This window comes from Euprymna scolopes, chromosome 24 (genome assembly GCF_053919585.1).
Source record: "Euprymna scolopes isolate OS-2025 chromosome 24, ASM5391958v1, whole genome shotgun sequence".
NCBI classification, from domain to species: domain Eukaryota; kingdom Metazoa; phylum Mollusca; class Cephalopoda; order Sepiida; family Sepiolidae; genus Euprymna; species Euprymna scolopes.
In genome coordinates this window covers 75,732,495-75,746,359 of record NC_136505.1, presented here as the reverse complement: position 1 = coordinate 75,746,359, position 13,865 = coordinate 75,732,495, and the positions used below count along the sequence as shown (strand labels likewise).

Here is a 13,865-nt window from a genome sequence, read left to right as displayed (position 1 = left end):
TAGCATGGATTTTGGAATCTTATATTCCAAACTTTAATAGGATTTTGTCAATGTATCTTGATTGATTTATCTTAATAATTCCTTTTTCATAAGTAAATTACCATATCTGACTGAAATTAGCCATTTTGAACTTTTTATTTAGTCCATTCTTAACATCTATTAATACTATTTTACAATTTTATGCGACTAAAACGTCATCAACCTACAAGACTAAAATCAGTAATTTATTGCTTAAATTTTGAATGCACGAATAGGAATCAATTGTTTGAATTGTTGTTCGATTAAATAATTATGAAATATTTGATTCCAATTTCTACAACTATGCTTTCATCCATATATTGAGCTTCCATTAAGCTTCCATATCCAATTTTTTTCATTTTGAATCCTTTGGAATGGGTAGTATAAATTTCACAGACTATCAGGGCATTTAGATAAGCATTTTTGAAGATCCATTTGATGGATGTTAATGATGCAAGTTGCAATAAAATTCTGACTATGGTTAAGTTTATCGTCGGTGAAAAGGTTGAAAAATATCCTATAAATTTGAGAAAATCATTTCGCAACAAATATTGCTTTATACTATTTAACGCCTGATACTTTTTTTGTAAAGCCGGGAAGAAATTACATTTTTATCCTTTGCTGGGGGCACTAATGTATGATTATCATTTTCTGTTAAAGCATTAATTTCATTCTTCATGGTCATTTTCCAGTGTTGGCAATTTTCTGAATCAATTACATAAATGAAGTTTTTTGGTGGATTTTTCCATGTAATAGCAATAATCTAGTTGATAATTCTCAATAATTTTGACTTTAACATCATCGTTGTCATCATTATCAATATTTCTATCAGTGTTAATGTTGATATTCTCACTAGATGTAGGAGTTTTGGAAATATTAATTCATCTTTTTTGTCTAAGTGATTTTCATTTTTCAAATTAAATTTTACACATTGAACTTGTTTTAATTTTGTCTACCTCTGTTGTAAATTAGAAATAGACCCTGTTCACTTTTAATATTTAATTTACTTTTCTTATCTATGAATGCGAAGTAAGTTTAACCAAATATAAGCATTCTATCTAAATTTTTTTTTTTTTTACCGCAGAATACTTGATACAGAGTTTTGCTTCATCTGTTATTAAAAGATCCATTGCATATAGATGCGGCTGCCATTAATGCATACATCCATAAGTTTTTGGGAACTTTAGATTCAATAAGTAGACATAAAACCAGAATAATTATCTACAAAATTCAATGCATGTTTTCCTTGCCTATTGGCCCCATGCACCAGCGAGAGGATTTTGGTGGCCTTTTTGTCTGGCAACCTGCTTTGATATTTCACCATTTTTTTCTTAAAAGGTTTTATTTTCATTGCATCAACAATATTCAGCAGCAAACATTTGATATCTGGAACATTGCAGTGTCTTAAAATTTAATGCCAAGTTTACAAATCATACCAGGCAGTTTTGATAAGACATCATCTTCTATTTTTATTTAAGTGGGGGAGAATGAAAGGTGGGAAGGTTAACTTTTGGTAATTACGTCATTCTTCTTAAAATTATGGTGTTAAGTTGGGGACAACTTGAGATTATCATCACATGGATTGGCAAGTGTTTAATGAGATAATCCTCCCAGACATTATTTTGTGTTTATTCGAGTATGGGAGGAATATAGGCAGGGGAGGGGGCGGTAACTTCTGGATATGATGTCATTCCTTTTATATATTATGGTGGTAAGTGGGTGATGACTTGTGATTTTCATCACATGGATTGGTGAGTGTTTCATGAGTCAATCCTCCCTGACATTATCTCCTTTTTTGGTTCACATAGAGGGGAGGGTTGGTGGGGGGTTACTTCTGGTGATGACATCATTTCTCTTCAAATTATGGTGTTAAGTGGGGGACGACTTGAGATTATCATCACATGGATTGATGACTGTTTTAATTAGACAATTCTTCCAGACTTCATCTTCTCCTTTTTATTCGAGTAGGGGGGGGGGTAAGAGGGGGGTTACTTCCTGTTATAACGTCATTCTTCAAATTATTGTTGAAAGTGAGAGACGACTTGAGATTATCAAAGTGCTCAATATCCTAAATAAAGCAGATGTGTTTAAGTGCAGCATGTTCTGGAAGAAATAATTACTTGGTCTTTTGTTATTGTGTAATGGTATACGTTAATTAAAAATGCCTAATACCCAGGTAGCCCTTTTAGTATTGAATACAGTTCCATTTGGGTACATCAAATTTGATAATGTTTGTCTTTTTCGTAGGAGAAACTGCCCTTTGAAAAATTGCAGCTTTTATTTGGTGCAAAGGCTGATTTTGTTGGTTTTTGGTGGGCATTTCTGAATTTCATAATACTTGTCGATTCTTGATTCTTTTCAGTTTCTTTATAATTCTTTATTTCTACCTCTAATTGACTGAAAATCATGGGGTTTCTTTCTAGTTTATCATGGTTGTAAATGGCTTAAAGTCTTCCACATTTTTAATAAATTTACTGTTATTTCATTCCTTGTCTGTAATTGTCTCAGTTTCCATTCATTTTAGAGATGTCAGTTAAGTATATATAAAGAGATAATTTTGGGTTTTTCCTTCGATCAATACTGCTCTTAATGTTCGATGCTTTGTAGACATCATCCAAAGCTTCTTGTATTATCAGAAATAGACTTCTGTCATGTAAATATTGTATTCATTCCACAAAACAGTTGCATTCTTTGTATTATTTGGACCACTGTTCTCATCTTGAGTGTAATTTTCACAACGTTTTAGTCGAAGTAACTGCCGAGCATCTTCAGGTATGCTGAACTTGGGAATTTGGATGTAATTTCGAGCGGAACCCTTTATTTACTTCACGGGGGTAGCATGCTCTTGTTCCATCAGTAATTCGCAATTGTATTTTTCAGTCGCTCACACTGAGGATCGAACCTTCAACCATCAAGAGAATCACTTCTTACAATTGATTTCTCCAAGTACTTTAACCAATAAGCCACGTGAGCAATTTTGGCACAAATTTTAGGAGCCTTAAACCTATTTTATTTCTATTTGTAAATATCACTAGTTATTACTCTATATTAACGTATATCTATCTATCTATATATATATATATATAATTTGGTAAAAACAGTAATAAAAAAATAAAACATATATATATATATATTAATGTCTATACTTATTACTTTTATATAGTATCTATTGTTTATAATTAATGGTTCCCATATCGTATTAAATTCTATACTAGGTCTTCTTAGTAATTGGTTGTCTCCCAGCATATATGCTGCTTCTTTGAGTAGTCATACTCTCCACTGTTCCTCTCTGTCTATAATCTTTACTACATCCTATAATGGTAGATCGTTTCCCTTTTCCTTCCAGACATGGTCAGCTATACCTGACTTTTCAGTCTCTCTATGTACTACGACTTTTCAATATTCTTCTAATCGCACTTTCAATGGACGACACGTCTTACCTTTGTACAGTTTTTCACATTTACATGGGATTTCATATACACAGTTCTTAGTCATAATTTATTTTTGTAGGGGGCTTAACTCTCACAAGCTGTTTCTGGAAAGTTGAATCACACCTGAATACTATCCTGATGTCATATGGATTAAATATTCGTTGAAGTTTTTCAGACAAACCCTTCATATATAATGTATAAAAACAGTGGTCATTTTCTGAGTGGTGCCCTTTTGTGTTTGGTCCAGATTTCTTAGAGCCGATGTCATGCACACTGAATAGTTGTTTTACTAGAGGGTTTCTTTTAAACTGTCCATCTCCTCTTGATATGAACTGCTGTTACTACACATTGTTTTGCTTGGTGTTGTACAATTTCCAGTTCTTATCAAGCACATAATCTTCCAATTTTTTGTCATCATACTATCATAGGGATACCAAAAAGATCATAACAAGTATTAATATTATTTCACCTATAACTAGAGAGAGAGAGAGAGAGAGAGAGAGAGAGAGAGAGAGAGAGAGAGAGAGAGAAAATGAAATTTTGGATTTTATTTTTATTAAAAATATTTCACTGGCTTTGAAACTTATTTTTTTTTAATTCAAACAATCCAACCCAAGTTTAATTCCAACATTTTCTAAACTTCCTTTTCTTTCCTCACCCTTTTTTTTAACAATTAAAATTAAATTTATCATCTGTAACTCTTGTTAGTTATTTCTCATTGAATTTCAATGCATTATTGAAATGTATAAAATTAAAATTAAATTGGTGATTGCTTTGACTGATGCTGTATTGAATTCTATCAAACAAACTATGCCAGCTTCCTCAAATTGAAAAATGATGTAGACTTCTTTCTCAAGCTTGAAACCTTGAAAGGAACAAAGCAAATTATATAATTAGATACCTGGATGACTGCATACGGTAAAAGAAGGGCTGTATCCAACCATCCTAACTGTGTTTTGGATAACTTCAAGGACGTCTCCAGATCAGTTTTTATCTAATTAAAAAAAAGAAAAGAAAAGAAAATTAATAAACTGTGATTGAAAATTTAAAAAAATGTACAAAGTTTAGTTGGGTTGAGTTTTTTTTGAAAACCAAAACAAAACTGAAACTCATTCAACCACCTCTAAGGAGATATGTATAACATTAAAGTATAAGGTAAAAAAAAAAAAAAAAAAAATTTCTCTTCCAAAATGAAATATCGTTCGTGGTCTGAATAGAGAAATCAGTAAAATGGAAATGATTTGAAAGATTACTTTTTATCGAAACAGATTTGAAAGATTACTTTTTATCGAAACAGATTTGAAAGATTACTTTTTATCGAAACAGATTCAAGGATTCGGTTCTGGGATTCGAGAAGGAGTGAGTCACTCTCTCAACAACAGTACATTCCTGCCCTCTTCTTTTCCAATCGACCACACCTGGCCTCTCGCCACCAATGTCACACCGCACAATCCGAACGTTCAGCAATACAAAATTCTTTTCAAGAGATGTTCACAACTCTTTTCGCTCTGCTCCCCCAGGGAATTTTTCCCTGCTTTTATATCCTCCTATCTAGAAAAAAAAAGAGACAGGAAAAAAAAATAGCTTCTCCCATCATGCTTTGCCTTCCCAAGATGCCCTTCGCGTATACAAATGCGCTGGCCATCCTTTCCTTCTTTTCCAAAGCGCGATGCAGATACGCCCGGTATGTTTCTTTTTTTTTTTTTTTTCTTCTTTTCTAACCATATACCCCACACGCCCCCCTGATCTTTGAGATCAATAAGACACTTCATAATCTTTCATCCAAGCAGGCCTCCTCCTCTCATGTTGAGGCCTCTGAGGGACAACTTCTTGGGGGTTGACATTTTCAGGTTCACTACAGACATTCTCGTCCAGTTGCAAAGAACCACAATGTGGGGCTAAGTCGAATTGGGGTGCATCGTTAGCTTCTTAGTGGATATCGACTTCCTCCTCTTCACTGCCATCACTGCGCACCGGCAGGGTTACACGACGCAGGTCTAGGATATGCCGGGGAATGCCATTCACCATTATGTTGTTTTTTGACTGCGTTCCCATTACGACCCCCCTCCCCCAGCGAGTGATACATTTTGCATTGGGGGGCTTTATCCACACCTCCTCGCCCACTTTAATGGCAGCTTCTTCACCCTCAATTCCTACCGTTTTGTTGCACGGATGCCGCCACTTATATGCAAAGATGGCTCTATGAGGAACAGTTGTCTCATCTTGTCTGGTTTTCGGTGAGATGTTGTACCAAAACACCGCCTCCATGGGTGAAATGTTGCTTTTTCCGCAGCAGCCTTGATGGTGTGATGATTTCTCTCCACTATCCCATTGCCACTCGGCCGATACGCTGCCCTAAAAAATTGCCTTACTCCCCACCTATCACACACCTCTTTAAAGGCTTCTGATCATTAACAGTTTCTCAATCGGCTCTCTCTCCAAAAATATTTCGTCGATGACCCCTCCGATCGCCCATGCAGCTTCTGCCCTGATCTCTCTCCATACGGCAAACTTCCTCGGTCCACAGACGACCATCGACAGATACAGCTTATGGCGATAATGGGTCACATCAATGGCCAATCGCTTCCAGTCCTCTGCAATGTGTAACTCTCCTGCTTCATGTCTGGATGGTCTGGGGTCTATCGATTGGCACTCCATACAGTGCTCCACTACCTCCCTGACCTCCTTCTTGGTGGTTTCCGGATAAACATCTCTTGCCAGGAATAATGTCCGTTCTTGACCAAAGTGGTGCATTTCATGTAACTTTTTAACTTCCTCTCCTGCACAGCATACTGAGGAAACCTCCTTTCTCTCTTGCAGTCAGGCCTTCTTTACCCGTGTCATCGAATCCGCTTTGTTCTTTTCTGATGGGATCAGCACTACAGATACCTTCAACTGGAATTCCGCTATCAAATCTGCAAGTGCTCCAAGCCTGTGCTTGATCAGCATTTTTTCAGCAACTCTGGTCCTAACTCTCTTATCGCCAATCACTGCTGACCTGATTCATGAAACTACCGTTGCCGAATCGGATTTGATTTCAATCGTTTTCAATCCCCACTTCAGGGCCAGATTGATTCCTTTCATAGCGGCCTCCAGTTTGGCTCCGTTGATATGGGAATAGTCGTTTTTCTTCCTTAACCATGCCGCATTTTCCACAGTTATGCCTCCCATCTCTAATACAACACCCAATGCCAGACTGCTGGCATCACACCAAATCACCCCCGCTGACGTACCATTCCTCCTTTACTGGGTCTTCTTCCGTCACTATCACGATGATTTCCTGTAGCATGTTCGTGACCTCCTTTGTCACACGGCCCTCACAGCCATCAGTGCCCGTTTGTTGTTTAATAACTGCACGCTATCCTGAGCCAGCCGGCGATTGGATAGTGTCCCACCAGTCTCCTGCAGACCGAGAAGAGTTCTCGTTTTGTCAGGTTGGTTCCGATTTCGAGTATTGCATTCCCTCATCTAAAGACAAAGCTTCCTTTGCCATATCGGCATAGTTTCAACCCCAACGCCGCTCCTCCATCCAGGGACTCCGCCGGTTTTGCAGTCAACCCATACCTCACGACATGGCCTCTCACTTTCTCTGCTGTCACCTCTGCTTCCTCCACGAGAATGTCGTCAATGTACGAACTAGTGGCCTTGTCCACTGTACAGTCTTTACTCAGCACCGTCTTCAGCACGGCAGTCATAATTTTTTGGGCTGAGCTCAGCCCAAAGCCTAACCTCGTCAGGCAATACAACTTCTCCTTGTACCGGACCAATTGATGTTTCCAGAGTTTTTTATCTACATGGACCTGGAGATAAGCCAACTTCAGGTCGACAATCTTAGTGGCCTGCTTCATTCTCCTCCACATCCTCATCACCTCTTCGCATACATCAATCCCCTTTCCAGTGTGGCAGGCTACATATCTGTTTAATTCTCTGAAATCCAGTCAGCCATGTTAACCTGCTTGACTCGCCGAAATAGCTTCTAGGGTTATAATCAGGATTCGGTTCTGGGGTTCGGGAAGGAGTGAGTCACTCTCTCGACAACAGCACGTTTCTGCCCTCTTCTTTTCCAATCAACCACACCTGGCCTCTCGCCACCAATGTCACACCGCACAATCCGAACGTCAGCAATACAAAATTCTTTTCAAGAGAAGATGTTCACGACTCTTTTCGCTCTGCTCCCCCAGGGAATTTTTCCCTGCTTTTATATCCTCCTATCTAGAAAAAAAGGAAGAGACAGGAAAAAAACATAGCTTCTCCCATCATGCTCTGCCTTCCCAAGATGCCCTTTGCGTATACAAATGTGCTGGCCATCCTTTCCTTCTTTCCCAAAGAGCGATGCAGATACGCCCGGTACGTTTCTTTTTTTTTTTTTTCTTCTTTTCTAACCATATATCCCACACGCCCCCCCTGATCTTTGAGACCAATAATACACTTCATAATCCTTCATCCAAGCAGGCCTCCTCCTCTCACGTTGAGGCCTCTGAGGGACAACTTCTTGGGGGTTGACTTTTTTTTGTCTTCTTTTCTAACCATATACCCGACAGTTTACAGAAATAATCAATGACAAACTAAGAGAATAGAAGTGACTTTTCTTCATATATTTTACACCTTATTCCATTGACATAAATAGCTTTCTTATTCCATTGACATAATAAATAGCTTTCTTATTCCATCGACATAAATAGCTTTCTTATTCCATCGACATAAATAGCTTTCTTATTCCATCGACATAATAAATAGCTTTCTTATTCCATTGACATAATAAATAGCTTTCTTATTCCATTGACATAATAAATAGCTTTCTTATTCCATTGACATAATAAATAGCTTTCTTATTCCATTGACATAATAAATAGCTTTCTTATTCCATTGACATAATAAATAGCTTTCTTATTCCATTGACATAATAAATAGCTTTCTTATTCCATTGACATAATAAATAGCTTTCTTATTCCATTGACATAATAAATAGCTTTCTTATTCCATTGACATAATAAATAGCTTTCTTATTCCATTGACATAATAAATAGCTTTCTTATTCCATTGACATAAATAGCTTTCTTAAAAAATACATAATTAAAACTGTATACCAAATATTATGCTTGCTGCATGTCTGAATACCCTTTACATAAAATTTCAAATGTTTAGACCCAAAATTGGCTTAATAGTTTGCAAAGGTAAAATCTTTGGAATTTTGACTCCTTGGCAGCCAAATTTTCAGCAAAAAATGATTAAAAATTTTGCCCTATATCTGAATATATTTTATGTAAAATTTCAAATGTTTAGACCAAAAATTGGCTGAGTAATTTGGTAGAGATCGCTGAGGTCAATTTTTAAAAATCTTTGACCCCAATTATGACCCCTTAACATTTATTGTTTTGGGCTCAAATCAAATTATAAAGTTAGATCCATGTCCAACTAACCTATATCTAAAATTTCAAGTGTTTAGACCCAAAATTGGCGGAGGAGTTTGGTAGAGTTCTCAAAGGTCAAATCGGTGAACTTTGACCCCTTAACAGAGAAATTTTTGGCTGAAAACCAATCAAAAAGATTGCTATCAAAAAGTGCTCCGCCAAAGTAGCTCCAGTTCTCTCCAAACTTTACAACAAATGCCTTAATGAATCTTGCTTTCCTGCCTGCTGGAAAACTGCTTCTGTGGTATGAGTTTTCAAAAATTCTGACGAAATTAAAGTAAATTACCACCCCATTAGCTTCCTCCCATTTTTTGCCAAAATATTTGAGTCCATAATTAACCAAGCTCTAGTTCATCACCTTACAGATGCTAAACTTCTGACCAACCAACAATATGGATTTAGCAAGCCCGTTCCACAGCAGACATTCTAACTGTAATCTCTGAGCGTATATACCATTCACAGGACAAAGCAGAGGAGGGTAGAGAGGTAGCTCTAGATATATCTAAGGCTTTTGACAGGGTATGGCATGAAGGTCTTCTCAAGAAATTCAGATCATACGGTATCACTGGAAGAATACTTAACATAATTAAATCCTTCTTAGATAAGAGAAAAATCCAGGTTGTCCGCGATGGTCGTATATCTGAACAATACGATATAAATGCGGGAGAGCCTCAGGGGTCTATTCTTGGACCTCTATTATTCCTAATATTCATAAATGACCTCCCTGACAAAATTGTCTGTGAGATCGGTATATATACTGATGACACCACACTCTATAACAGGCACGACAGGAAATCAAATGAACACATATCTAAAGAAATGGCAGAAACACTAGAGGATGACCTCCAATCTGTAGTGGAATGGGGACAAAAATGGATGGTCACATTCAATGCTGCTAAGACTAAACTTGTTTCCTTCAATAACTACAAGAAACCTACTCTACCACCAATATCAATGGCCAACGACTCTTTATCTGAGAGTACATCTTTTAAACTCCTTGGTCTAACGTTCACAGGAAACATGTGTTGGAATAATTACATTGAGAGCATTGCCAGGACCACTGCGAAAAAGGTAGGTTCTCTCTAATGTGCTAGAAAGCTACTAACCCCCGAAAGTATCCTGTACCTCTATAAGGCCACCATTCGCCCATGTATGGAGTATTGTTGTCGTATTTGGGCTGGTGCATCTGTTACTAATCTCTCACTCCTAGACAAGGTTCAAAAGAGAGTCGCCAACCTGATACGTCCTGAACTGTCATCTAAGCTTCAGCCTCTTTTCCCATTAACGAAATGTTGCATCCCTCTGTTTGTTCTACAAGTATTTTAACGGTGAATGCTTTGACGGACTGCAAGCACTTGTACTCCTTCGATGTAAATACCCCCGACAAATCTGACGAGCAGCAAAATTCCACCCCTTCACACTTGAGATCCTAGATGTAAGAGAGCCTTCTTCTCCAGTAGTTTCTTCCCCAGAACCGCTAGACTTTGGAATTCCCTTCCAGGTTCCTGCTTCCCCAACTGTACTGACATGCAGAAGTTCAAGTGTAACGTGAACAGACATTTTGTTGCCCAACTCTCTACATAGTACCCCTGTAGCTTATGTCCCTGATAGTAGCCCCCTACATCCAAGTGGCAATGTGCCTTGTTTGGGGTGAAAATGTAACAACAAAAAAAAAAAAAAAAAAAGCCACATATATTTTCTAGAATCAAAATCATGTAATGAATTTTGATGAAAATTAGAATAAAAATTCTAGACATAAGGTTCATTATCATCGTACGTTAATTTTAATGTTCATAAAGAGACAAAGTTTGGAAGAATTTATTTTGCTGATTCTGGGACAGGAATTTTTCCAATTGATTACCTAAAAACGTATTTGTAAAAAATTATTTTGGGGCAGAGGTAACATTGACTTGTTTGCTGGATTGTGGTATGTGTTTTGTTTTTTACAATTTAATGACAGAATAAAATGTTTTTACAATTTAATGACAGAATAAAATGCATTATGGCAGAATTTAATTTCATAAATTTATAAGGGGAGATGCAAGCAGGAATACTCATTGACATATTTGCTTGGCTGCAATGTGCATATATGAGTGTTTAGCCTGGGAAGGGGGTGTAGCTGTAGGGGCTGGGGAATTTTGCTTTTAATTTATAATTGTAGAATTGGAGCGCAACTCTGAGAAAATTGTGTTGAACAGGAACCTCCTTCACTCGTCCCAATGCACTGAGTAACCGTCTGTCTTGTAACGTCACCTGTTTAGCATCTGAACAGCCAAAGCTCTCTCTGCACACTTCCAAGCGGCCTGCTTTATATTACATTCATCCACGTGAATCTCGCGAGATTACACGAGACCGTTTCTATTAAATATCACAGATGCCATCTTGCTTTTTCTTTTTCCTGTCAAACGTGCATGACAAACAGACACGTGGATGCTTCATAGGTCGTGTGTATGTCCGTTTCTATTTTCCCCACAAATTGACTGGAAAAGACTTGAAAGACATTTCTCACTTAAAATAATTATCCACAATATAAAAAAAAACATCATTGAATTAAAAAAAAAACAATAAGAATGAATAGTGAATGAGATGTTCTTTCACAAAACAATATGCAAATTAGCTAAACTTATGTCGCTCAGAAGAGATGATCCATGTATAAACAAAGGCTATTGCTTTTCTATTTTGATTTCAATGTTTTAATCTCACTTCCAGTGTGATAAATAACCCAACTAGTGGTTTAAAGTGTTCTAAATTTGAAGAGGGCGTTTTTCTTTTTTTTAAGGTTTTGTGACTTTCACAGTTTTTGGTTGTAAGTTAATGAAAGAAATCAATGAAAAAAAGTGATACACAATGAAAACTAATTTGAATGTTTGAGATTTACTTTTTAAACAAGGTGAATTATGAGAGAAAGATTTTGATTTTCGTTTGTGACATTTTATATTCATGTACAACTTTATTTTTTTACCAGAATTCCTACTGACTTGCTTCCTCACAAGGGCAGAGTAAGATATAAGGTCGGCTTTTAATGCAGAGAAAATCCAGCTCCCTAAGAAGGAGCAGTCTGGATTCGTCCCCCCACCCAAATGCCTAAGTCTAAAAATATTTCTTCTTTATTAGTTGAAGACAGAAAAGATAAAGTGTAGTATCAGAACAGATACTACACTTTGCCCTTAATCAAAAGGCAAAAAAACAAAAATTAAACATGGTGGACATTATAGGGTAGTATGTATAGAAAAATAGATTTTAATGATATGGCCATGTTAAAATAAAGGATTTCTTGTGTTAATACATGCAAAAGGGTTGAAGTTCAGAGGACAAAGAAAACATGGAAGGAAGTGATAAAATTGAACCCAAACGAAATAAGGCTGAATAAACACCTGGCCAGAGATGTGTTAATTTGGAAGTCAATTTTTTAAAGCCAGCATGTAAGCCAGATGTTAAAACATCATGCAAGCCAACATGTACCATAGACATTAGACTGAATATGTGACATAAGTCGTGTTTGAATCAAGAAGTAAAATTATTCTTTCAATTTTTTTGTCTTTTACAGAACAATCAATGGTTCACATTTGTCAGCGGACTGTGTGAACTAAAAAAAATCAATTGTAAGAAAAAGCTATTTCTGTTTACACAATCGATTTTTATAGTTTTTCTTTCTAGCCTTTTACTTGTAAGTAAAAAACTAAATATTTATTTAAAAATCTGTCTCCACTCTAAGGCCATCTATTTGCACCAAGAAAGGAGGGTGGCGGGGACAGAGTAATGCTGGAGTTAATTTTGTTCCTACTGTAACACATGTTAGGATTATGACTTTGCACCATATGTAGTCATTTCAAACTGGCAAACTCAAACCACTTCATTCTTTGGGCATTTACGTCATTTACGGCCAAAAGATGAGCAAATAATTAAAAAAAAATGAACAAAAATGTAAAAAAGTAAAAAAAAAATATATATAAACAAAAACAAAAAATGTAAAAAAGTAAAAAACAAAACAAAAAACAACATTTGATATTTTTTCAAATTTCCATGTCAATGTAGCATTTTTATTGCATAGATAACTTATCTAGGATAAATAAATTTTAAAAGGATGAAATTAATGTTCGAAAAGTTTTTAGATGAGGATCGAGAGTTTACATCAGCTGAAATATTTTGTGAATAACATTCAAGATGAAAACAATAGTCCGAGTAATTCAAATAATATGAAGAAAATTCATATTTTTTTCATTTTCTGAGAAACGAGGAGAAAAAGGTTGGATTCTTCATATAACGACAGAGAAATTACGAAAACAAACATTTACAACATTTTTTTTAAGAATTATAATCAACCATTAAGAAGTTGAATTTCTAAACACAGTTCTGCAAGCCTTAACGGTCCACCATAATGGAATTTCCTGACATATACTTTTTATTCTGTAATATTTTATATTGGATGGCACAATATTGATAAAAATGAACGCATGAGGTATAGTTTACTAGACATTTTTATTTACGAAAAGAGTTAACAAAATCGATCCAAGGGCAGCAACCCTTAAAAACTAAAGAGCTCTCTACCTTATGACATCTCAAGTAAAATTATTTCATTTATTTTTTTATTTATACATAATAAAATCCTTATATTTTGTTGGGAGTTTTCTTGTTCTCACAGTTTGTTGATGTTGGTATGTTACATTGTGGGGTAGCCAGAAGAGGATGATTTATGTAGTATAGCCACATATCAAATTGATGTCTAGACATATATGATACGGTGAGGTATCATATGGGGATATATTACAGTTCATATTTACATAAAGATATCATATTTTATAAGAAGAATATGCTTCATATCTTTTCTTTAACCAAGAGTTCACTGCTGGGCTCTGTGATGAAACATGAAACGGCCAACACCATAACTGATTGAGACACCTGTTTTTTCTTCTTTTGTGAAACTACAGAACAACACTATATTTTTTCAAATATAAATTTATTTCAGCTGTCTCAGTAGTCTTCACCAGGAGTCTGCATTATGTCT

The 13,865-nt window shown here is 36.1% G+C and overlaps 1 protein-coding gene across 2 annotated transcripts in view; it reads right to left on the bottom strand.

Annotated features, from left to right (window-relative positions):
• LOC145246772 (sugar phosphate exchanger 3-like) overlaps positions 1-13,865 on the bottom strand; it is a 105,411-nt gene that overhangs the window by 78,210 nt on the left and 13,336 nt on the right. For both annotated transcript variants that reach the window (XM_080108555.1, XM_080108556.1), the window contains exon 2: positions 4,351-4,443. In XM_080108555.1, the coding sequence (XP_079964681.1) occupies positions 4,351-4,443 (93 nt within the window). The remainder of the gene's footprint in view (positions 1-4,350; positions 4,444-13,865) is intronic.